The sequence below is a fragment of the Ovis aries genome, chromosome 2 (assembly GCF_016772045.2).
Source record: "Ovis aries strain OAR_USU_Benz2616 breed Rambouillet chromosome 2, ARS-UI_Ramb_v3.0, whole genome shotgun sequence".
In the NCBI taxonomy this organism is placed as follows: Eukaryota; Metazoa; Chordata; class Mammalia; order Artiodactyla; family Bovidae; genus Ovis; species Ovis aries.
In genome coordinates, this window is record NC_056055.1 from 119,284,065 (window position 1) to 119,310,790 (window position 26,726).

Consider the following 26,726-nt stretch of genomic DNA (forward strand, 5'->3'; position numbering starts at 1 on the left):
TATTGAATTATATGCCCCCAACACTCTATGAGGAAACTGAAGGTTAGAGAAGTATCTCATTCATTATTACACAGTGGCAAATTGAGATCTGAACTCACATCTACCCAACTCCAGGACCTGAGATCCCAATTGCAACACAATTCTAATCAAGTTAAAAGGGAAAACAGATTTGATTTGCTCAGAAGTGTATAGGGGCATATGTTATGATTATAACATTACAAAGATTTATATGTTGAAAAATAAATTTACCAAACAAATAAAACTTTATAAGCCAGATCTAATACTGCTCCACAACAAAGACTATCTGAAATCCTTCAGGGCATCTGGTTTGTGTGTGGTTTTCCTTAATCTTTAATGATGGGCAAATCTAATGCATTATGTAAGGCCATTTTTTCTCAAGAGATGTAGATACCTCTTAAGAATTTGATGAAAATGCATTAACTTTTCAGGCTACTGAGTTGCATTTTAGTGCACTGAGGCAGTAAATTAGTGTACAATGTGCGAAAGTAGTGACCTAAAAAATAAATATTTGATATGAACCACTGCACTCTCTTGGGGAAGAAAGTAATGGATTAACTCTCTTAGGAGTCTTTAGCTACCGCAAAAGTAGTAGGAAAAATAAATCTCCTGTGGCCTGGAAACAGCTTCTATTTCTTTCTGGCTATATTTGTTTAGCTTTTGAATAGTTCATTTGATTAGACCTTGTGGCTCCCAAAGCTAAGGTTGAGAGTTTGATCCCTACAGAGGCCACTTAAATTTAGAAAACAAAAAGCCCCATTCTCTGCTCCCAGACCTTACCCTAAATCCCTGCCAGGAGTCTGCCCTCCGGTCAAATGAGAAACTTCAAAGGAAGTACTAGGAAGTGGCACAGTATTAGAAAGGAGAAAAATGTACCAGCACAGTAGTGAGAAGCAGAAAAATGGAACATAAAGAACACCTTTATGACGGCGTTCCTTTCCTTTTCTGTGTTCACAATGTTTGGATATAATTTACAGAGAGTAGGTAACTACGTTTTTTCTTTTACCGCTGGAAAGCTGAGGAAATGTTTGTTACCCATCATAAAATTCACTATCTTCTAAGTCATTCTAAGTTATTCTAAGATCAAATTGCTGACAATATCCTCTTTGTAACAAACAATGAAAAAACACATCCTCTAAGCCACATTAATCTGCAACTTTGATAGGAAGTAACTCAATAGTAGTCAATCGAAACTGAAATGCAATTTTCATATGAATAAAAGATATTATTTAAAAGTAATTCCATGAGCAATTTAATATTAAAGTAGGATTTTCATTATGTGCTAAGAATTTATTCAGGGAAACAAGTTTCTCAAATTATAGCAGAAAATCTTTTACTAGTATCACAATCTTTTCATTTAAGTCTTCCTGAATAAATCTGTATTTTCTAACTATACAAGACTAAAAATAATTTAATATAACGAATAAAACTCTTTTTATTTCAAATGCTTACTTAAATAGTATAAAATCATTTTATTTTCTGAGGGAAAAACATATCAACTTTTTAAGTATGAAGTGTAAGTTAAGATTTATTCACTTAAATTATAATTTTAAAGTTTCACATATAAAGATGAATAAGATCTAAGTGCATATGTTATTGTTACTAAAGTTTTTAATTTTTCAAATGTCACAGACAGCCTTTATTATTCATAGATTTATTCCTTTTAAGAAGTAGTCAAATGAATCAGCTCACCCTTGACTGTAACAAAATACTGTTTGGTGACTTGTGACAGACAGGGTTTTAACCTCTGACAGTGAGATTCATTGTGGAGCAAGAGCCAATCACAGATCCCGACGACACTTGTCTCATCAAAGTTGGAATATAAAAAGCCACTTGGAATACAGTATAAAAGATTCACTGGTGTGGCAAGTTGTCTCTCAGACTGGGCAGGCATTAACGTTTGGCTTGGCGTTACTCAAAAGCAAAAGAAAAGTAAAAGGAAGCAGTAAGAGCAAGGAAAAAGATTGTATTGATTTTAAAACCATGCAAAAACTGCAAATCTTTGTTTATATTTACCTATTTATGCTGCTTGTTGCTGGCCCAGTGGATCTGAATGAGAACAGCGAGCAGAAGGAAAATGTGGAAAAAAAGGGGCTGTGTAATGCATGCTTGTGGAGACAAAACAATAAATCCTCAAGACTAGAAGCCATAAAAATCCAAATCCTCAGTAAGCTTCGCCTGGAAACAGCTCCTAACATCAGCAAAGATGCTATAAGACAACTTTTGCCCAAGGCTCCTCCACTCCGGGAACTGATTGATCAGTACGATGTCCAGAGAGATGACAGCAGCGACGGCTCCTTGGAAGACGATGACTACCACGTTACGACGGAAACGGTCATTACCATGCCCACGGAGTGTGAGTAGTTCTGCTAGGGCAGAGCAACGACTCTGCTGACTGCTGTTCTAGTGTTCATGAGAAACCGATCTATTTTCAGGCTCTTTTAACAAGCTGCTGGCTTGTACGTAAGGAGGAGGGCAAAGAGCTTTTTGCAAGACTTCATGAGAAATATGCTAATGAGACTGAAAGCTGCTACATTATCTGTTTCCTTAGAGAGCTAAAAAGCTAAAAATCAGAAATGAAATGCTTGCATAGCATTCGTGTTATATAGTTTAGGATGACAACTATAACATGTTTATGTTTTCACAGCTTAATGCTACCAAGGTGAAGGATTGGGAGACAGTAGCAGCCATGTGAAAAATTTACATGAAATTTCCTAATTGCATTTGGTTGCCTGAAATATGCATTTATAATAACAGGGTTTTTTTCACTAATAAAAGAGAAAGGAAGAAATCTCTAGATGTTGAAGCCTATTTGGGCATTTGCTGAACACTTAGAATGACTTCTGTTATTCAAAACTATTTCTCATAGGGTTTTTATGTTCTTCATAGAGTATCTGATTTTGAAAGCTATTACAGTGGAAAGGATAAAAAAATGTTCTTAATAAACTTAATGTATTAGTAAGAGCAATAAGGAAGTAAACACAGCATAATGATAAATCATGAGCCAATGAGCAGAAAATGCTAAGAAATAAACATTTTAATTGAGTAGGTTATGGCTTACAAAGTCCCACTTATACCCTGACCATGGTACTATTGTTGAGAGTACCTGGTCTGCACATATCTAGGAGGCACATGCTTAATAACCTTCTAAAATATTATTTGATTCCTCATAGGAGGGAGAACTATTACCTGTATGTAGTATCTATATTGTTTCTGAAAGATAATATGTTTCATATATTTCTGTTGCAGTCAGTTCAAACATATACTCAAGGAAAGGGAGACAGGCACCTCAACAGAGAAAGCATGACCAGGAAGATTTTTGTGCCGTGTGTCTGCGAACTGGCTTTATGCTACCCACTTTAGACTGGACTCAGAACAGTTTCAAAATACTGGTTTTCTTATTAAGTAACTAGGTTATAAGGCAACAAACAAATTTCCTTTAAGACTGTGCTATCAGATAATCCTGGAATAGATTTGCCTTATTTATAAACAATCTTGAGAAAACAAAAAGGCAAGAAATTGCTAAGTGCTTCTGCTTACAATGACAGTCTGACCCTAAAGACAGTGTTTTCTAGGTTTTGAAACAGCTTGAATACAACATCGAAATTTTGGTGCCAATTACCTGCTAGTTTTTAAATTTTTTTTCCTTTAAAAGGCTGTCCCAGCGCCCTAACATAACAGATGCACTATATTTTCTACTAATTCCCGAGGCTCAGTTAGTTGCTCACTGTGTCTTGTCCCCAGGTAATTCAGGCCTGGGGGAAGGGTTCCTTCCTCCAGACTGATTGGTACAGCTGCTCAGTAAGTGTAACTACTCAGATTCCCAAAGAATTCTAAGTGGATGTTCTTCCACAGTGTCTCTTGTTCTCTCTAATCATCATCATTTTAAAATTTCATCCACTTTTCATTCCTTAATAGAATTTTCCTTAGTCCACAGTTCTCTGGAAAGGAAGTAGGCTGCTCATAAACAGCTGAAAAAACATATACCTAAAAGATTTTGACAAGCTGTAATAATTGTTATACTTGATATTTTGCTGTTATGAATGAAATGCTACATATTTTTCCATTTTAAAAGACTAAATATGCACACATTATTCCAATTTAAAAAATGTTCATAGATTGACATGGAGGCGTTCGTTCATTTTTCATAAAAATGATCTTAGTAACTTTTTTTCTTATTCATTTATAGCTGATCTTCTAGCAGAAGTGCAAGAAAAACCCAAATGTTGCTTCTTTAAATTTAGCTCTAAGATACAACACAATAAAGTAGTAAAGGCCCAACTGTGGATATATCTGAGACCTGTCAAGACTCCTACAACAGTGTTTGTGCAAATCCTGAGACTCATCAAACCCATGAAAGACGGTACAAGGTATACTGGAATCCGATCTCTGAAACTTGACATGAACCCAGGCACTGGTATTTGGCAGAGCATTGATGTGAAGACAGTGTTGCAAAACTGGCTCAAACAACCTGAATCCAACTTAGGCATTGAAATCAAAGCTTTAGATGAGAATGGTCATGATCTTGCTGTAACCTTCCCAGAACCAGGAGAAGAAGGACTGGTAAGTGATTACTGAAAATAACATGCTAAAAACCTTGTGATGTGTTTATTCATAATGTGAATGAATAGTAGTGAAAAATAACTACCAGTTTCCTGTGCTTATAAGCCAGACAAAGGTACCTTACCCCGATGGTAGCCCTGTACCCAATAAAAGTAGGTGTCCCATTTCACACCCTATGAAAACTCTCTTGATACTTTTACTTTGCATGAGGATTTAAAAGAAAAAAAGTTATACCATGGTCCTTAAGTTTTTAAGGAATTCTTTTGAATTGAAATTGAAATATAAAATGCTTTCCATTGATGTGCTACTTGATTATATAAATAAAAACAGGAAGTCTTCACAGTAGATCTAGTACACACTCAACAACACATTTTTCCCCCAGAAGAGTGAAATATTTGTTAAAATTCTTTTGCTTAGTAAAGCAGAAAAATAAACTCTAAAAGTTATAATTAAAATAAAATGCTTTTACTTATAGAAATTAACTAGATATATGTTTAGGTTTATATACTATTAAATATACTATATTTAAGATCTCTCATGATAAATATGTTCCTTGTTTTATAGACTATTGATGTACTGATGTATATATGTGGATTACTTTGTGAATTACTCCTAATAAAATAAAAAATTTCAGGCTAGTTAACTTGTACTACCCAGCTATTTTCTGAACTGTCTTACTGTTCTTTAACAGGAGTTAACTTAGGTAATGTCAACTAATTTAATATAAAGTCAAACAGAAAATAATGCCTTATATATTATAAAAATTAATAAAAAAACATTTTAAAATCTAGTATAAGTTTAGAGCTACTCACTCTTCTGGCTTATCTATGCTTGTATTTACTTCTGTTTTCAAAAACTTTTTTAATGTGACCATACTTTTTATTTCCATTTATTGATATAATTTACAACAAAAGATTATACTTGCAAGCTTTATAGTTTTTAAATGGCCTTATTTGTAAAGAATATCATATCTAAATGATATCTAAATGTAAAGTAAATCATATCTAAATGAAAACATATTCTTTAAGAGATTGTAAAATTTTCCAAGTGATCAATTTTTCTTTAAATATACTACATAAAATGTTATTAACTCCCCAAATGATGTTATTTTGTATAATCTTAAATACCAATAATTACCAGGTCTATTTTGATTTTAATATAGGATAAAAAAGAATGTGTTCTTTTTCTAGTTAGCATTTTAATGATCAAAGTTGGTGACACGGCAGAGGTTTTAATTATTATTAAACAGATGACTAATAAGATGTATTCCTCAGAATTTTCCATATAAAAGGAAAAATGTCTCAAATTCATGAAAAGATTGGTGCAGGAGGAGGATTAGCAAATTGTTATTTAAATATCTGAATGGAAACATATTTTAGTGAAAGAAAAAAAGGGAATATCATTGTATCTTCTTCTGAATCTGCGCCTCTCTCTCTTGGAGTTCGTCTTTCCAACCCTATATACTTACCACTACCTTCATCACTCTGCCTTCCTTTTTCCCATTACATCTGTGCAGTACTGGGTGGCAACTATTTTATTTCGGTGTTAATATCCAAATTTCCCTGAACAAGACCAAGTGAATGGAGAATGAATGAGTAAACCTATCCCTCCAGGAGTCATCAGACATATTTAGCCACCATATTTAATCAATAAGCAGGAAGACATAAGCTAGGCTTGTCCCTCTTCTCTCCTCCCTGCTCCTTTCTCTTCTCTTCCCCCCTCCCTTTACTGTCATCCATTAGTATATTCAGAGCATCTATTATGTGTCAGGCATTCAGATATTCAAACTGAGGAAAACAGCGATAAACAAGACAAAGCTCTGACCACAGGGGAATTCCTATGGTTCCTGTAGACTTTTGAGCCATAAAGGCAGAATCAAGCCTAGTGTAAATGAAAATTCCTTAATGCTGTGCAGTTTAGAAAGAGATGTGACATAAACAAAATGATTAGTTTCTTTCTTTAATAATGACTCCTTGCGGTAGGAGAGTGTTTGGGGATCTATTACTAACTCTTCTTTCCTTTCCATACAGAATCCTTTTTTAGAAGTCAAGGTAACAGACACACCAAAAAGATCTAGGAGAGATTTTGGGCTTGATTGTGATGAGCACTCCACAGAATCTCGATGCTGTCGTTACCCTCTAACTGTGGATTTTGAAGCTTTTGGATGGGATTGGATTATTGCACCTAAAAGATATAAGGCCAATTACTGCTCTGGAGAATGTGAATTTTTATTTTTGCAAAAGTATCCTCATACCCATCTTGTGCACCAAGCAAACCCCAAAGGTTCAGCCGGCCCTTGCTGTACTCCTACAAAGATGTCTCCAATTAATATGCTATATTTTAATGGCAAAGAACAAATAATATATGGGAAGATTCCAGGCATGGTAGTAGATCGCTGTGGGTGCTCATGAGATTTATATTTGGTTCATAGCTTCCTAAAACACAGAAGGTCTTCCCCTCAACAATTTTGAAACTGTGAAATTATGTACCACGGGCTATAAGCCTAGAGTATGCTACAGTCACTTAAGCACAAGCTACAGTATATGAACTAAAAGAGAGAATATATATGCAATGGTTGGCATTTAACCATCACAACAAATCGTATAATAAAAAGTTTTATGATTTCCAGAGTTTTTCAACTAGGAGATCAAATTCCATTTATGTTCAAATATATTACAACATATGCAGGTGAATGAAAGCAATTCTCCTTGTCTTCTGGTGAATTAAAGGAGTACGCTTTAAAATCTATTTCTTTACAGTTTCACTTAATATTTGCAGAAAAATCTATATGTAGTATTGGTAAAATGAAGTATTGTTATATACCATTATTTGAAACATCCTTAAACACTTGAATTTATATTGTATGATAGCATACTTGGTAAGATGAGATTCCACAAAATAGGGATGGTACGCCATATGCAAGTTACCATTCCTATTCTGATTGATACAGTACATTAATAGTTTATGCCAATGGTGCTAATACAATAGGCTGAATGGCTGATGTTATCAGGTTTATCAAGCAAAAAACATTCAGTAAAGTAATAAGTTTCTCCTTTCTTCAGGTGCATTTTTACACTCCTCCCTATGGGCAATGGATTTTCCATAAAGAAAGAAAAATCATTTTTCTAGAGGTCTACATTCAATTCTGTAGCATACTTGGAGAAGCTGTGTTTAAAAGGCAGTCAAAAAGTATTCATTTTTGTCAAAATTTCAAAATTATAGCCTGCCTTTGCAATACTGCAGCTTTTAGGATGAAATAATGGAAATGACTGATTCTATCAATATTGTATAAAAAGATTTTGAAAACAGTTGCATTTATATAATATGTATACAATATTGTTTTGTAAATAAATGTCTCCTTTTTTATTTACTTTGGTATATTTTTACAGTAAGGACATTTCAAATTAAGTATTAAGGCACAAAGACATGTCATGTGGGACATAAAAGCAAATGCTTATATTTTGGAGCAAATTAGTTGATTAAATAGTGGTCTTAAAACTCCATATGCAAATGGTTAGATGGTTATATTACAATCATTTTATATTTTTTTACATTGTTAGCATTCACTTATGGGTTCGTGATGGCTGTATAATGTGAATGTGAAATTTCAATGGTTTACTGTCATTGTATTCAAATCTCAACGTTCCATTATTTTAATACTTATAAATATTAAGCAAACCAAAATGATTTAACTCTATTATCTGAAATCAGAATAATAAACTGATGGTATCTTACAAATTGTTAATTTTATTTTATAATTTGATAATGAATATATTTCTGCATATATTTACTACTATTTTGTAAATTAGGATTTTGTTAATCAAATAAATTGTACTTATGATTAAGTGAAATTATTTCTTACATCTAATGTGTAGAAACAATGTAAGTTATATTAAAGTGTTTTCACCTTTTTTGAAAGACAACAGTTTTAGGTTATAATGATTAACTCTAGATTTCTGGCTTCCACTTTATTATAAAAGTTTAAGGACTGAGCACAAAAGTTTGGTTTAGAAATGTTAGGTCTGCTACTCTAGTTTCTCATGGGTGAAATTCCTGTTACATTGGTTCTGGTCAAGTTGCTTTAAACACACAAAAGCAAGGACTAGTTACATCTGTTTCATTTCTCTTTATCTTGACCTGAAAACTATTTATATGTTTTCTTAGGTTCAATTTCCAAATGCATTGCAGTTGGCAAGGGTATATGGTCCTAGAGTTACAAGTTCTACTGAAGCCACAGGGACACAGGGAAACTGCAACTTTTTCCTAGCACTTAATGAGACTGACACGTTTATCTGAGTTTGGGGGAATACATTTTCAAATTGAACAGAGAAATAATTATGAAGTGCCTAGAATCCTTAAGTGCAACACTATTTATACATGTTTTTGAAATGAGCTCTCTTCTCCACTCCTGGCCAGTTTAATAACTTAGCTCTAAAGAAGTGACTATGTTTAATTAGCAGTGACTAATTCTCTCTGGTGTTCTGGTTCTTAAATAAATAGTTTATAAGTATGATAAATACAATTTTAAACTATATTACAGCAATTTACACTCATGCAAACAAAATGTACTACTTCTTCTAATTGTGATAATATTTAACACTGACAAGGCTGGAGCTATACATGAGTTGCTCTTGAGGGGGTGGGGGTGCAGCAAGGAGCCAACTGTGGTGACGGGCTAAGGCCACTTTTTGATTGTACATATCAGAACCTGCTTTTTCCCAGGCCATGAATATACATGACCTAAAAGTCTGGGTCAGCAGGTGCATTCACTCTCCTTAGGCTCTGGAGTACAAATAACTGGGGCAATTGAGCCCTACAGTGAGAAATGGGAGGAAGTATCCCTCTCAGTTTCCACGGGCCCAGCCACAGGACTCCTCAGTCTTTATACTCAGCCTTACTCATGGACCCCCAGGATCACATCACCAATCTCTCCATTTAGTCGTCCTTTTCAAAACCCGTAAGACCATGAAAGAAAGCATCAGGACCAATTTCTTTTGTGACAAGACCTAGGCATTTCCCCCCACCCCTATTTTGCCCAAGTCATAGGAATGGCAAATGTGCTTTGGTAGTCTGTCTATGGGCACATCACTTTCATTTTCAGCACCCCGAGAATATTCACTTGTGACATGTGACACTAATCCCTGAAATTTTCTGAAAACATCATGTAAAGTTCGCTGTAGTGTATCTGTTTTAGTATTCTGAACGTTTTGTAATACTTCCCATGCTTCTCCAAATTTATATTAGTTTAAAAGCAAATACAAATAAAAAACAAACAGAAAACCCTTACAAACTCTATGGCTCTTTTTGTATTTAAGTTTATTTTTGCACTTCTCTATAGGACTTTAATTTCTTAAACTAAAAAGGCAATATTTTGACACTGACAGCAGATCAATTATAACTCAATTACCCTATTCCCCCTAACAGAAACAGATCTGCTTCACTTTAAGCTACCATATACTCACTGAAGAATATCTATGACCCTGCTGGGTCTGTTGAAAACTAGGGACACCCTCACCAGGAACAAGAAAACTCACAGTTTTGCATATAATATCAGGGAGTTTAGGGTCTTCCTAGAGTTTATTCACAAAATTAATTTACAAACCCTTAGGAGGGATATCAAGTTTTCCTTGTTAAGGTAAAAAATTGTTTATGAAGTATTAAAATACGTTTATAAAGGCCTGGTTCCTAATTAATTGGTTTTAATTCTTAACTAATTTGAATGTTTGAAAAGGAAAATGAATATCAAATCATCCTAGATGTCTTAACATGACTAAGTGAAAGTCACTCAGTCGTGTCTGACTCTTTGTGACCCCATGGACTATACAGCCCATGGAATTCTCCAGGCCAGAATACTAGAGTGGGTAGCCTTTCCCTTCTCCAGGGGATCATTCTAATTCAGGAATCAAACCCAGGTCTCCTGCATTGCAGGAGGATTCTTTACCAGCTGAGCCAGAGGGAAGCCCAAGAATACTGGAGTGGGTAGCCTATCCCTTCTCCAGTGGATCTTCCTAACCCAGGAATTGAACTGGGGTTTCCTGCACTGCAGACAGATTCTTTACCAACTGATCTATCAGGGAAGGCTCGACATGACTAAAACCCTTTATAATTGCCAATTAATAATTGGATGATCTTTAAGAAACATAGGATGTTTTATAACTTGACTAAAACCCTTGCTAATTATAAAAACATTCTATGTTTCTTTAAGATCATCCAATCATCAATTGGCAAGTCTGTGGCAGATTTAACTAGACAGCTGAATAAAAAACACTTCAAAATATGAACCCACATTATTTTCTTGTGTCAAGAACAAAGTCAATAAATCATCAGGGTTCTGATGTCTGAGTATCAGAATTAGGCAGGTATGAGAGACATTACTTTGCCGACAAAGGTCCGTCTAGTCAAGGCTATGGTTTTTCCCGTGGTCATGTATGGATGTGAGAGTTGGACTGTGAAGAAAGCTGAGTGCCAAAGAATCGATGCTTTTGAACTGTGGTGTTGGAGAAGACTCTTGAGAGTCCCTTGGACTGCAAGGAGATACAACCAGTCCATTCTGAAGGAGATCAGTCCTGGGATTTCTTTGGAAGGAATGATGCTAAAGCTGAAACTCCAGTACTTTGGCCACCTCATGTGAAGAGTTGACTCATTGCAAAAGACTCTGATGCTGGGAGGGATTGGGGGCAGGAGAAGAAGAGGACAACAGAGGATGAGATGGCTGTATGGCCTCACTGACTCGATGGACGTGAGTCTGAGTGATCTCCTGGAGTTGGTGATGGACAGGGAGGCCTGGTGTGCTGCGAATCATGGGGTCGCAAAGGGTCGGACATGACTGAGCGACTGAACTGAACTGAACTGAGAAGACAACAGTTGCTGAGCACCTTTGCAGATCTGTGCTCAGAATCTTCCTCACATGGTCAATATAGGAGACATCACCATCCTCCCTTCACAGAAGAGAGCTCTGAGGAAGTGAGACACCAGGAGGCACCCCAGTGGCTGGTCTGGATTTGAACTCAGAGAAACCTGACGTAATGATTCATTGCTCTAGTTACAACAATTCTTCAACAAATCCTAATGAAAAGTGAAGCTATATTTTTAAATGTTTACACTTTGTAATATATCCTTATCTATATTCAGCATCGGTTTCTGCAAATATTGTATGGCTGTATTTTGAAGTATTATGAGAAGGTAGAAGAAGAGCAGGTGACTAGCAAAGCCAGGAAACATAACATGCAGAGAGAGAAGTGTGTCAGTGTCAGAGGATATGAGAGCCGCAAGAGACCTTGGAGCCCATCTAATTAAATACGACAGAAGTGAGGTCTAAAGAGAGGGTTGCCCAAAGTCATACATTGAACTGGTTCATAAACTGAAACAAGAGTTCTGCAGTGCTGGAGGAGAGTGGATTGTGGGTCAGAGTGAGAAGAAAGATTCCAAGAGGCGAAACGCAGGAGAGATACGAAAGGAAACAGGCTCTGAGTCTTCATTTGCTGGCTGAGGAATGTCCATACTGGGCACTAACTAAATATCCATGAGGTGAAAACAATTTACATGTATCTAAATAAATCTCTTATCAACTGGAGATGTTCTTGGGCAAATAGACTCCAAAGGGAAATCCATGGCAGTATGTCATTAAAACCACTACTTTACTCTGCACAGTAACACAAATGAACAATATCTTTCAAAGAAATGATGTAATTTCCTCTTCATAATGCTTAAAGTATTATTATCATGCCCATTTCATAGAGGGAACTGAGGTTAAAATAAATTAATCAAACCACCCAAGGAAATCTAGCATTTATATTTGTATATTAATTATATAAGAAACAGAAATCTAAGTCAAATGTTAAATTTGTTTGATCATTCATTCCAATAGTACTTATTAAAAATGTAGCATGATAAGAAATTTCATTTAAGGAAATTTGCTGTATGACTCAGGGAACTCAAACCTGGGGTCTATAACAACCTAGAGGGGTGGGAAAGGGTGGGAGGTGAGAGGGAGGTTCAAAAGGGAGGGGACATATGTACACCTATGGCTAATTCATGTTGATGTGTGGCAGAAATGAAACCAATATTGTAAAGTAATTATACTTCAATTAAAAATTAATAAATTTTTAAAAATCATGCAAACAAAATTCCACTTAAAATATCACATGATCACTTAAAAAAATAAGACACATGAATACTACCCAGTAATATAACTAGGAAATTAAGCCTTAGGCTAAATATGATATGCAAGTCATGACTTGCCTGGCACATGACATATAGTGTTGAAATTTCATTTGCACGGCCATTCAGTTCCAGTTTACACATTGCAAAACATATCAAAGTAAACTATACTAATTCTGGCCATCTCTGAGTACAATGTCAAGCAATGCAAAGTGCTGCTAAATTTAGTTCATTCATGCCCAGATGGAATTTTGTAGTCTTTAAAAAATTAATACATGTTCATTAGAGAGCATTCATTTATAGCAAGATTATCTTTGCTACCATTTAAAACATTAGATAGATTATTTACAAATACTTTACTAGATTACCTGTCAAAATACCTCAATGAATGTCACATCCTGTCAACAACACAGAATGTTCTTGAATGTAAGACTTTATGTATGAAGCTGTCTAATGTATCTGATAGGTATAACATATACATGTAATAATGATAGACAACTCTCCAATAATCTGTTACAATGGTGGAACAGTTCACTTCAGCTGCTGTTTAACATTACATTAAATGTTCCTGATACAGAAATACATAGTTTTGTCAATGAAACAAACAAACAAAATATATGCTTTGTCTTTTCACTGATTCCAATTTTGCATTACTTCAAGACAGAAAAGTTTTTAAAATAGTACAGTGCTATTATTTAGGCTCTATAATAAAGGTAATTTTTATTAAACACACATATATCGACTTTCTTGAAAAACAGACTTTAATATTTTCTTTTATTAGTTCTGCATATCACTATAGATAAATCACTATTCACTGGAATCAACTTATCTAAAACATATTTCCAGATTCTGATCTTAAGGGGATCTGTGGAGCATTCTTCCAAGAAGGGCCAACAGATAAATTTGATTCCATTAATCTTAAAGGTAAGCTTTAGGCAAACCAAAAAAATGAAGAGATTAACCTACTAATTCTTATCTTTAATTTGTTTTCCTAACCATTCAAGACCATTCTACTAAGAAATTTTTTTCCCCTATAATGTTATGTTCTTTTACTTCCCCTAACATCTTATGAAGGACCCTATTCAGAACAAAATCTGATTATGCGGTTTTGGCCATGGATCCTCCACAGGACTTTCCCATATCCGCTCCCACGGACACTAACTCTAAGAAGCCAAACGTCTCTTGGCTCTATTCCCATGGAACTCAGAATTTTGGCATCACCTCTCCACTAGCCAAAAACAAAACATGTCAATACAGGAACGTTCGCCTACATCATGACATCAGATCTTCAAAATGCTGAGATAGGATTCTGAAAGTGAAAATCAAGCATAAAACACCAATTTACTGAGCAGACTAAAGTGACTGTGGGAGAAAACCCAAACTGTTAAATGGAAACAATAGGGCAGTCATTGAGGCAAGTGCTTGGCTTGAGCTCCAAGAATATCTTCCTGAAAAGCTGCATACTTCTCAGCAACTCGAGAAATGGCCTGAGTTATGTAGCTGCCTGCACCCTGAGTAAGGAATCTACTGAGGCCATCTTGGGCCCTGAACCAGGCCAGGTGCTCTGGGATGGAGCAAAACAGACCAAATGAGAGTATTGGTTGCTACTTGTAGACGTTGCCTGGCAGCAAGTAAAATTGTCCCAAAGTCTAGAATCTATCAGGACCTATAACTTATGAATTAGTGAATTATAGTTCCTTATAGTTCCAGAGTCATGCAAAATTCCAAGGAAGTTGCATAGGACTGATGGGAAGCTAGCTGGGCTCCCATCTACCCACAGGTCAGGATGCATCTCTGTGACTGAAATAACTTGCACCAACTGGGACTTTCCTGGGGGAAGACCCTACACGGCAGTGCCAGCAGAGCTCTCTCCTTTGCTGATAGGGGAGGGTAGACTGTGGCTAGTGAGCCCCACCTTGCTTTTACCAGATGTTTGAACAAGCAATCCTTGTACTGGCCAAAGAGAGCAGCGTTATTTCAGGCAGAATTTGTGCCAAAGGCTGGAATATGGCTTTATACCTGTTGATACAACATGCATTGTGTTGACACACTATATCTGGTAACCAGGTACATTACCTGGTTAGTATTCTTGGGCCTCATATATCCTGTTCAGATTGGCAAGAAATAAACTACTCATGGAATCTTGGACAGGAAGCATGAACATTTATTTACAAGGGAGAAGTACATTATATAGATACTAGTATCTCCACTTTTAAAATGAGGAAGTTGAGGTTTAGAGATGTTTGTGACCAAGTGACTAAGACAGGTGCAAACATGATGAGAGAAATACAAATACAGAACTAATACAACACTGTAAATCAACTATACTTAAATAAAAAAGTTTAAAAATTACAAAGGGACCTACTTAAAAAAAAGGCCTACTCTCCTTATTATGCAAATAAATAAATAAATGTAAAAAGAGACGTACTAAATGGCATAAGGAACTATACTCAATATCTTGCAATGATCTATAAAGGAAAAGAGTTTGAAAAGGAATATGCGTGCAGTCACTCAGTCACGTCAATTCTTTGCGACCCCATGGACTGTAGCCTGCTAGGCTCCTCTGTCCATTCTTATCCAGGTAAGAATACTGAAGCGGGCTGCATTTCCTTCTCCAAAAAAGGAATATATATAAAAGAATTCAGCCTATGAAGTAGGGCATCAAAAAAGATCACTGTCTAAAATTTCTCTCTTTCCATCAAATTCATTTGCATCATAACCTCATGAGATCTTTACAGGAGAGGATATAGGAATAGGTTCTGGCTATATCTATCTATCTATCTATCTATCTATCTATCTATCTATCTATATGCGCTGCTAAGTCGCTTCAGTAGTGTCCGACTCTGTGTGACCCCATAGACGGCAGCCCACTAGGCTCCTCTGTCCCTGGGATTCTCCAGGCAAGAACACTGGAGTGGGTTGCCATTTCCTTCTCCAGTGCATGAAAGTGAAAAGTGAAAGTGAATTTGCTCAGTCATGTCTGACTCTTAGTGACTCCATGGACTGCAGCCTACCAGGCTTCTCCGTCCATGGGATTTTCCAGGCAAGAGCACTGGAGTGGGTTGCCATTGCCTTCTCCATATATATATATATACAAGAGCACGCATACACACACACACACACATAAATTGAATCACTGTGCCATACACCTAAAACTAACACAATATTGTAATTCAACTATACTTCAGTTAAAAAGGTAAAACAGCCAAAACCTCCCAAATGTAGAAGTTATTAGTTCAGATGTGAAACTATTAGTTCAGACGTGAAAAAATAGATTTTCTAATTGTGAAACTGACATCAGCTTTTATCTCAAGTTTCCTATGATATATCACCATTTCTGCTCTATAGAGGCACTGTGATATCAATGGGACCTGCTCTAATAATGCTTCTCACCTCCACAGACCTCAACCAGAAAATGACGAACAATATACCCCTACTCTCAAGTATCCAAATTTAGAGGATGACCGTAACGTGTTTCTCTTCTCTACGTCTAGCTCAGCCTATGAAGCAGGGCATCAAAAAAGATCACTGTCTAAAACTTCTCTCTTTCCATCAAATTCATTTCCATCATAAGCTCATGAGATCTTTAAGAGGATATAGGAATAGTTCTAGCTATCTGAATCCATTTACTAATACTTTATATTTCATACCTGAACCCTAGACCTTTGAACTTAAAATTTTTCTAAATACCTTTTTTTATTGATTCTGATCTGAAAAGTACCTTCTATAAAAAATTTAACCTTTTAATAAATTATACTGTTCATTCTAATAATAAAAATGTAAATTAAAATTACATACTTGTTTCAATGCCATTCTCCCAAATCATCCCACCCTCTTCCTCTCCCTCTGAGTCCAAAAGTCCGCTCTGGGGTTCATGTTTGGGAACGCATGTACATCCGTGGTGGATTCATGTCTATGTATGGCAAAACCAATACAGTATTGTAAAGTAAAATAAAGTAAAAATAAAAATTAAAAAAATTACATACTATACTTTCACCTACAAATCCACTAAATTTTTATATTAAAATCTAGTGTTATTAGTAAGATGATCAGCAATAAACACTCTAAACATTGCCCATAGAAAGGCCCTGACCAGCTGCCTTCCAATATTTAATAAAATCCTTAAAGTTTCTACAGAATAATTTTAATTCTAAAATTTTATCTAGGGCTTCCCCAGTGGTTCAGTTGGTAAAATTTTATCCAAGGAAAACAAAGATTAAAATATTTACATGAAATCACAGTGCTATTTACTATCTTTAAAACTGGAAGTTATGTCTCCAGCAATAAGATATGGTTACATTGATTATGATAAGATAACAATAGCATGTATGCATGATAAGTTGTTTCAGTCATGTCCAGCTCTTTGCAATCCCATGGACTGTAGGCCCTCAGGTTCCTCTGTTTATGGGATTCTCCCAGCAAGAATACTGGAGTGGATCTTCCTGACTCAGGAATTGATCCTGCATCTCTTATGTCTCCCGAACTGGCAGACAGGTTCTTTATCACTAGCACCACCTGGAAAGCCCGTAACAATAGCATATTAAAATTTAAAGACAACCTGAGGACACAGCAAATACCATGAGGATGACAATGAGATGCAAAAAGAATCTAAGTCTTCAGTGATATTATTGAGATACTGATCTTACTGTACCTAGAGCTGCCTTACATCTGGACTTATATAATTGATTTTTCGACTGTTGAAGCCATATTTGAATTGGGGTTTCTGTTATTTATAGCTGAAAGGATTCCAAATAAATAAATATGTATATATAGCATGTGTGTACATACAAGGTACATATGATTATCTTTAATATTAGTAGATGTTGCCAATTCTGTGCTCTGTAGAGATCGAACCAATTTATATTTCCACTAATAATGCATGATGTTACTATTTTCCTGCACCCTCATCATTCTTTTTTTTTTTTTTTTTTTTTTTTAGTTAACAGATTTATTATACATAAATAAAACTCCCTAGACAATTCATGACACATGGATGAAACTCCCTGGACTATTTCAGACCTACACTTGAACTTAAATGCTATAATCTGAGGATTTATATACTTTATTTTTTTTTTTAATTTTAAAATCTTTAATTCTTACATGCGTTCCCAAACATGACCCCCCCTCCCGCCTCCCTCCCCACAACATCTCTCTGGGTCATCCCCATGCACCAGCCCCAAGCATGCTGCACCCTACGTCAGACGTGGACTGGCGATTCAGTTCTTACATGATAGTATACATGTTAGAATTCCCATTCTCCCAAATCATCCCACCCTCTCCCTCTCCCTCTGAGTCCAAAAGTTCATTATACACATCTGTGTCTTTATTCATGTCTTGCATACAGGGTCGTCATTGCCATCTTCCTAAATTCCATATATATGTGTTAGTATACTGTATTGGTGTTTTTCTTTCTGGCTTACTTCACTCTGTATAATTGGCTCCAGTTTCATCCATCTCAACAGAACTGATTCAAATGAATTCTTTTTAACGGCTGAGTAATACTCCATTGTGTATATGTACCACAGCTTTCTTATCCATTCATCTGCTGATGGATATCTAGGTTGTTTCCATGTCCTGGCTATTATAAACAGTGCTGCGATGAACATTGGGGTACATGTGTCTCTTTCAATTCTGGTTTCCTCGGTGTGTATGCCCAGCAGTGGGATTGCTGGGTCATAAGGTAGTTCTATTTGCAATTTTTTAAGGAATCTCCACACTGTTCTCCATAGTGGCTGTACTAGTTTGCATTTCCACCAACAGTGTAGGAGGGTTCCCTTTTCTCCACACCCTCTCCAGCATTTATTGCTTGCAGATTTTTGGATCGCAGCCATTCTGACTGGTGTGAAGTGGTACCTCATTGTGGTTTTGATTTGCATTTCTCTAATAATGAGTGATGTTGAGCATCTTTTCATGTGTTTGTTAGCCATCCGTATGTCTTCTTTGGAGAAATGTCTATTTAGTTCTTTGGCCCATTTTTTGATTGGGTCGTTTATTTTTCTGGAATTGAGCTGCATAAGTTGCTTGTATATTTTTGAGATTAGTTGTTTGTCAGTTGCTTCATTTGCTATTATTTTCTCCCATTCAGAAGGCTGTCTTTTCACCTTGCTTATATTTTCCTTTGTTGTGCAGAAGCTTTTAATTTTAATTAGATCCCATTTGTTTATTTTTGCTTTTATTTCCAGAATTCTGGGAGGTGGATCATCATTCTTATTTCTGGCATGAGAGGTAAAAAAAGGTATTTGATCATGGTTTTAATTGCACTTTTTTCTTATTTTGAGTTTGGTTAATAATCTTTTTATATTTAAGGATTAATTGTACTTGTTTTTCTATTAATTATTTGCTTTTATCCTTTGCTTATTTTTTCTATTAGGTTGTGAGTATTAAAACAAAACCTGCATACTTAAGAAATTAGCCACAACTGGGGAATTACCTGGTGGTCCAGTAGTTAAGACCATGGGGTACAGTAAAAAAAAAAATGAGCTATAACTATTTATTCCCAGATTGTCATTTGCCTTTTGACTTGTGGTTCCATGTTTTTTTAAATATAGAATTTAAAATATTTGCATGATGCTACATATTTTAATCTTGTTTTGATTTCCATTTATTTTCTTTTTGGTCATTCTACGCAACTAACAGGATGTTAGTTCCCTGACCAGGGATTGAACTTGGGCCATGGCAATGAAAGTGCCAAGTCTTAACCACTGGACTGTCAGGGAATTCCCTGGTTTCCAACTCTTGGTCATATTTAGAGACTTCTACAGTATATGTTTCGAAGAAGGCAATGGCACCCCACTCCAGTACTCTTGCCCGGAAAATCCCATGGACAGAGGAGCCTGGTAGGCTGCAGTCCATGGGGTCGCTAAGAGTCGGGCACGACTGAGCGACTTCACTTTCACTTTCACTTTCCTGTATTGGAGAAGGAAATGGCAACCCACTCCAGTGTTCTTGCCTGGAGAATCCCAGGGATGGAGGAGCCTGGTGGGCTGGCGTCTGTGGGGTCGCACAGAGTCGGACAGGACTGAAGTGACTTAGCAGGTTAGCAGCACAGTATATGTTTATATTTTTTAATGTTATAATTTCTTCTAACACATTTATGCCTTGTTAATTACTTCTGAAATCTTTAATCCAGCTCAACTTTATCTCATCATACTGTGAAGTAGGAATCCAATTTATTTTTCTTCAGATGACTATCCATTTGTCACCATTTATAATATCTTTCCCCTAGTGATTTGGAATGTGGAATGGTGCTTAGTGGACACTTGTTCACTGGATCCTCAGTGGACACCACATGGATCCTTATATCCTAAAAGTCATCTTTAGAGAATTTAGCAATAATACATGATCCTAATGTCAAAGCAGTCACTTTCTCAAAATCGAACTACAAACAAGAACAAATGAATATGAAAACAGTAGCATGATTGATGATAACACGGTTTCTGTCCAATCAGAAATGACCAGATATATTTATGTGAATTCATATTACTTCATTTATTCTGTCAAAAATTTAAGTCTACTATCATCGTATTTTAATTCCTGCTTCACCTTAGGTATGGCATACCTAGTCCATAACAACCAAGTCCATCCAGGGCAATGTCCTTTACCTCTACTGAAGCCAAAATCCCTTTCTCCCACAACTCCAGAGGGAAAAATGACACTTCCGTCCTTCCTCAGTCGCAAAAAAATATTCTCAATCATTCAGCCTCCTGAAGGACCAATATTGTCCCTCCAGTGTCATCAGAAGAGGAGGGCAAGAAAATGATTGTCTCTGGTATTTTTTCTCTGAAATAACATATTAAGTCTGTTCATATCTGTGTGATATCCTATCAAGTTTTACCCATCCACTGAATCCTAATCCATACCACTGCAGGAACTGTAGAGGGAGGAGAGGAGAAGAGTAAATCATGGTTCTTTCTCAAGGAATGCACAGGCGAGTGAAAGCAGAAAAGCACACAGTCAACTTTAATAAAATGTGACAAATGGTTTCCACAGGGTGCTGTGGGGGAGAAGAGGAAAGTCATCTCACCATACTGGGAGTTCCCTGAAGACTTAAAAGGACAAATTGATGTTAGATGTCTTTAATGATGAATAAAAGTCTGATGGATGAGTAAGGAGAAAAAGACAAATGAGGAGAAAAAAGAAGGAAGGGCATTCCAGAACAAAGTCCCCTCCCACAACACATATACACATGAATGCAGGCGTGAAAGAACATGATGACTGCCAGGCCCTGCGAGTATTTCAGAATGGCTGGAGGGAGAGGGCCTTGGACAGTGAGTGACAAGCCATGAGGCTCTAGAGGTAGACCAAAAAGACTGAACCAGGACATGCTCTGTATGTCTTTCTATGGAGCTTGTACTTGATACTGTCAGTGATGAAAGCTAGTGAAACATTTTAAGTAGGGAGCAACATGGTTAGAGGTAAGTTAAAAAAAAAAAACCACTTTTTTTTTTTTTTTAGCTTTCCAACAGGTTTTTATTTTTTTGCTTTATAATCTATTACAGTGTTTGAAACCTAAAGAAATACATTTTTTCTTCGAATTTGGATGTGCATATAAATATCACTTGTCTGGACTCAGCACACTCTATGCCATGATGTTTTGACCCATATCTGCTCCAAAATTATGAAGCTTTGTCTGTTTACCCATGGACTCTGAGAACATGGAAAACAATAGCAAGAGAAAATAAAAAACATTTTAAACAACGTACTTAAAATTTTATTGTGCCAAGTACCTCCCTTTCGATATCTGATCAAGCCTCTTTATCCCTTCTCAGAATAGTGATTTAAGTTATTTTTTGTTTAAATAAATGGTTTTAAATACATAATTATAAAATATTTAAATGTGTCATATAATAAAATCTGATAGCACAGAAACTTACTAAAATGAGTAACCTCTAGTAGTAGAAGTAGATTTACAAGTAGTGACATGACCAAAAGGAGCTGATATCCAAAATACATAAACAGATCACGTATTTCATTATCAAAAAAACAAACAACTTGACTTTTAAAAATGGGCAGAAGACCTGAATAGACATTTTGTGAAGAAGATACACAGATGATGAACAGGTACATGAAAAGATGCTCAACATCACTAATCATCAGAGAAATGCAAATCAAAACCACAGGGAGACATCACCTCACACCTGTCAGAATGACTGTCATCAAAAGATCATGGGCAACAGAGGCTACTGAGGGTGTGGAGAAAAGGGAACCCTTCCACACTGTGGGTTGGGCGTGCACATTGGTTCAGTCACTATGCAAAACAGTATGGAGGTTCCTTATGAACCTAAACATGGATCTATCAAATGACACAGCAATTCCACTCCTGAGTATATATCTGGAGAAAATAAAAACACTAATTTGAAGATACATGCACCCCCCAAATTCATAGCAGCATTATTCACAGTTGCTAAGATATGGAAAAACCTGTGTCCACTGATCGATAAATGGATGAAGATGATATAATATATATAGATACAATGGAATATTGGTCAGTTATTTAAAAAATAAGATGTTGCTATTTGCAACAGCATGAATGGATCTGGAGGGCACTGTGCTTAGTGAAATAATTTAGACAGAGAAGGACAAATACTGTATGTTATCACTTGTATGCAGAGGAACCAGAGATCAAATTGCCAACATTCACTGGGTCATAGAGAAAGCAAGGGAATTTCAGAAAAAAATATCTACTTCTGCTTCATTGACTATTACAGGCTAAAGCCTTTGACTGTGTGGATCACAACAAAGTATGGAAAAGTCTTAAAGAGATGGGAATACCAGACCACCTCACATGTCTCCAGAAACCTGTAAGTAGGTCAAGAAGCAATAGTTAGAACTGGACATGGAATGACTAGTTCAAAACTGGGAAAAGAGTACGACAAGGCTGGATAGTGTCACCCTGGTTATTTAACTTACATGCAAAATACATCATGCGAAAATGCAGGCCTGGATGAATCACAAGCTGGAATTAAGATTGCTGGCAGAAATATCAACAACCCCAGATATGCAGATGATACCACTCTAATGGCAGAAAGAGAAGAGGAACTAAGCAGCCCCCTGACGAGGGTGAAAGAAAGTGAAAGTGAAAGTGAAGTCGCTCAGTCATGTCTGACTCTTTGCGACCCATGGACCGTAGCCCACCAAGCTCCTCCATCCATGGGATTCTCCAGGCAAGAATACTGGAGTGGGTTGCCATTTCCTTCTCCAGGGGATCTTCCCGACCCAGGGATCGAACCCAGGTCTCCCACATTGCAGGCAGAGACTTTAACCTCTGCACCACCAGGGAAGCAAGAGGACAGTGAAAAAGCTGGCTTAAAACTCAACATTCATCAAACCAATACAACATTGTATAATTAACCCCCAATTAAAATAAATAAATTTATAATAAAAAAAACTCAACATTCAAAAAACTAAGATCATGGCATCCGGCTCCACCACTTTCTGGCAAATAGATGGCAAAAAAGCAGAAATGGTGACAGATTTTATTTCCTTGGGCTCCAAAATCACTGTGGATGGTGACTGCAGTCATGAAATAAAAAGACAATTACTCCTTGGAAGAAAAGCTATGACAAACCTAGCGCTGATGTGCTCAGTCATGGCCAACTCTCTGCGACCCCATGGACCATGGCCTGCCATGTTCCTCTGTCCATGGAATTTTCCAGGCAGAAATACTGGAGTGGGTTGCCATTTCCTTCTCCAGTGACAAACCTAGACAGTGTATTAAAAAGCAGGGACATCACTTTGCCAACAAAAGTCCGTATATGGCTTTTCCAGTAGTTGTGTATAGATTTGAGAGTTGTACCATAAAGAAGGCTGAGCACTTAAGAATTGATGCTTTTCAAGTGTGGTGCTGGAGAAGAATCTTGAGAGTCTCAAGGACCACAAGCAGATCAAGCTAGTCATTCCTAAAGAAAATCAAGCCTGAGTATTCATTGGAAAGAGTGATGCTGAAGCTGAAGCTCTAAAACTTTGCCCACCTAATGCAAAGAGCTAACTCATTGGAGACGACCCTGATGCTGGGAAAGATGGAAGGCAAAAGGAGGAGGAGGAGGCAGAGAATGAGATGGTTGGATGGCATCACCAACTCAAAGGACATGAATTTGAGCAAACTGGGAGACAGTGAAGGACAGAGGAGTGTGGCGTGCTATCGTGCTTGGTATCTCAGAGACTTGGACACAACTTAATGACTGAACCACAGTGTGGAGTCTAAAAAAAATAAAACAAACAAATGAATATAACAAAATAGAAATTGACTCACAGATATAGAGAACGAACTAATGGTTAGTGGGGTGGACAGGAAAGACAGAAGGAGGGGATTAAGAGGTACAAACTCCTACGTATAAAAGAAATGCTACAAGGATATATTACACAGAAAGGGAATATAGCCAATATTTAATAATAAATAGTATATAGTCTACAAAAATACTGAATCACTATGCTGTGCACCTAAAACTAATATATTATTATTCAACTATAGTTCAACAAAAATAACTTAAATAGAGAAAAGTAGTCGTGAGCACATATGAGATCATTGCAACAGCTACAACTTGATATGAAACCTTCGTGATTTTTGTTGATGACATGGAAACAGATATTATGAATAGTTTTGTGCCTTCAAGCCTATATTCAAAATTGAAAGAAATACCAATTTTAATTTTATGAGCAAAAAATTCTCAGATCTTCTGAATTCTACACAATAGTATTAATTAAAGGTGGAAATAGGGACAATGAATTCAATTAGGAATCTGTTCTACTAGTCTAGAGGAGAAGTGACGATGGTGTGAGTAGTAATAGCTAATATACTAATAAAATTGAGCAATTACTATATTTCGGGTACTGTTCAAAGTGCTTTATATGGTATCTCATTTGCAGAGTTAGGGCCATTATTAACCTATATTTTTACAAGCAAAGAGACTGAAGCACAGAGAGTTAAGGAACTTTATTCAGTTTGCACAGCTGGTGAGTAGAACTAGGTTTTGAATTGGGATAGTCTGACTCCAGAACCTCACTCTTATCCACTACTGGGACAGTAGAAACAGTGGTAAAAAAATGTACTAGAAGCATGTGGGAAATAGGGTGAACAGGGACATGGAGAAGCAGGAGAGAGGGGCATCTACAGAGAAGTGCAGGTCAAGGGGGGATGCTGTAAAAATACTTGCCACCCACTGTTTTGTCCTTCTTGGCAATTCCTCCTTCCCTGCCCTCATTTGGTCATTAAGGGTAAATCATGAAGGTGAGAATTATTGTCCCCAGAAAAGTAAAGAAAATACTAACTAGGAAATTGAGGTTTGATATTTTTTCTGGACCAAGAATGAGAGAGAAAGGGAATGAAAAAGGAGAAATCACATCCAAATAATTGAGATAAGTAAAGTAGAAAAATTCGGACAAATCTGAGTGAATCCAAGAATATTGGCACTGGTGCCTGGACTCCTATGTAGCATGGAAGGTCAGGAAGCTTCAAGAGAACTGTTCTGCTTGATATGGTCCTGTATCTGATAGGATGTTACAGGAGTTGAGCTGCAATGACCTAAGCTAAGAGCATCCACAATGGATCTGAACTCTCCGGAACGTTTCTGAAAAAGTATCTAGGAGCCACCCAGGCTCCAAAAGAGGACAGTTAGTTGAATGTGTTGCTGGATTGGCTGCTGGGTATGGGTGAGGATGACAAAGACCTCTTAACCAAAGGCAGTAGCGTTGCCATCAGCAGCGCCTGTCCGCACAATGCTCCGAAACCCAGGTGAGATCAGCAGCACATCCGCGGCCTTACACACAGCATGCTCAGTCAGCAGGGAGCCTTGCAGACCCATCAAGAGGGGATGATAAGGCCCTGAGGCCAGGCAATACAGACCATGTCAAGAAGAAGGCTGGGAGGGAGGACTAGAAAACACTTCTGCAGAGACAGGAAGCTGGGTGAGCCTTTCTGCTCAGATTCACTTAGAAAAGCAGAACAGGAGGAGGGGAGAACCTTCCTGCAGTGAGAAATACTGCAGTGAAAAAGTGGCTCCCTCTAAAAAATCCTAAATTTTTTTTGATATTTAATTTAGTTGTCTTTTTTACATTGTGGAAAAAGAAACCTGTACATAAAATTTACCATCTTAGCATTTTTAAATGTGAATTTTGCTAAGGTTAACTATATTCACATGTTATGCAACAGATCCCCCTCCTCACCACTCCCTCCTGCAGCCTTTGGTCAACACTATTTTCTGCTTCTATGAGTTTGAGTACTTTATATGAGCAGAATATAAGTGGAATCATACAGTACTTACCTTGAAAAAACCTAAAAATTTCCCTGGAAAACTGGAAACGTTGATTGGCACACTCAAGCATTTTCTATCATTAGAAGGAGAGGAGGTTTAAAAGCAAGGTGAGAGCAGGTAAAGAAAACTAGATCTCTTCAGCCCCAGTTTGTGACCATTACAACTCCAGTCATATCACAGGCCCTAAGAAAGTAAAGTGATTCATCAGACTCTGGAACTAGAGTCTCAGACTCAAGAGCAGCGTGAGTGTCAGCTCTGAGTCCTGCCTCTTATGAAGCTAACATAGCTCCACTAAGGTTTTCTTAGTCCTTTTAAACTTAACTCCGACAGTGCTAGCTGTAGGTATTTGTTCTGCCCTGGCTTTGGAGTTCATTCTCCAGCATTTAAGACTTGAGTTGTCTCTACCCACTACCCCAACCCTCCCCCGAAAAATCTCAATACTTTGAAAACTCAAAGTCCAAGCAAAGGTCCAAGTTCCGCCTAGCATTTTTCCCTTCAAGCGTCTGGCTCTGGCTGCAGGCTGACTTGGATCTCTAGGATTTACAATCATTCTGTGTTGCAGGTGTAGGCTGCGTCTAAAATCTTGGGCATCCTAGACAGGTTCTGAATGACTACAGCACTTGGTGCAAATAAATATTATTGTGGGACCGTGTCCATCTTCCAGTCTGGGTAGCTATGGCAAAGTATCAGATCAAGTCTTAGAAAGCCAAAAGAAATCAAGTCTGATTACTCTGC

The 26,726-nt window shown here is 36.9% G+C and overlaps 2 protein-coding genes and 1 non-coding gene across 4 annotated transcripts in view; 1 reads left to right on the forward strand and 2 right to left on the reverse strand.

The window, feature by feature from the left end:
• PMS1 (PMS1 homolog 1, mismatch repair system component) overlaps positions 1–26,726 on the reverse strand; it is a 474,998-nt gene that overhangs the window by 183,460 nt on the left and 264,812 nt on the right. The window lies entirely within an intron of this gene.
• MSTN (myostatin) lies at positions 1,794–8,550 on the forward strand. The gene is made up of 3 exons (NM_001009428.3): positions 1,794–2,374; positions 4,208–4,581; positions 6,612–8,550. Exons 1-3 carry the CDS (start codon positions 2,002–2,004, stop codon positions 6,990–6,992), a joined length of 1,128 nt encoding a protein of 375 aa, NP_001009428.1. The 5' UTR covers positions 1,794–2,001; the 3' UTR covers positions 6,993–8,550.
• TRNAE-UUC (transfer RNA glutamic acid (anticodon UUC)) lies at positions 19,386–19,457 on the reverse strand. Its single transcript has one exon. It is a non-coding gene; the product is annotated as a tRNA-Glu (tRNA).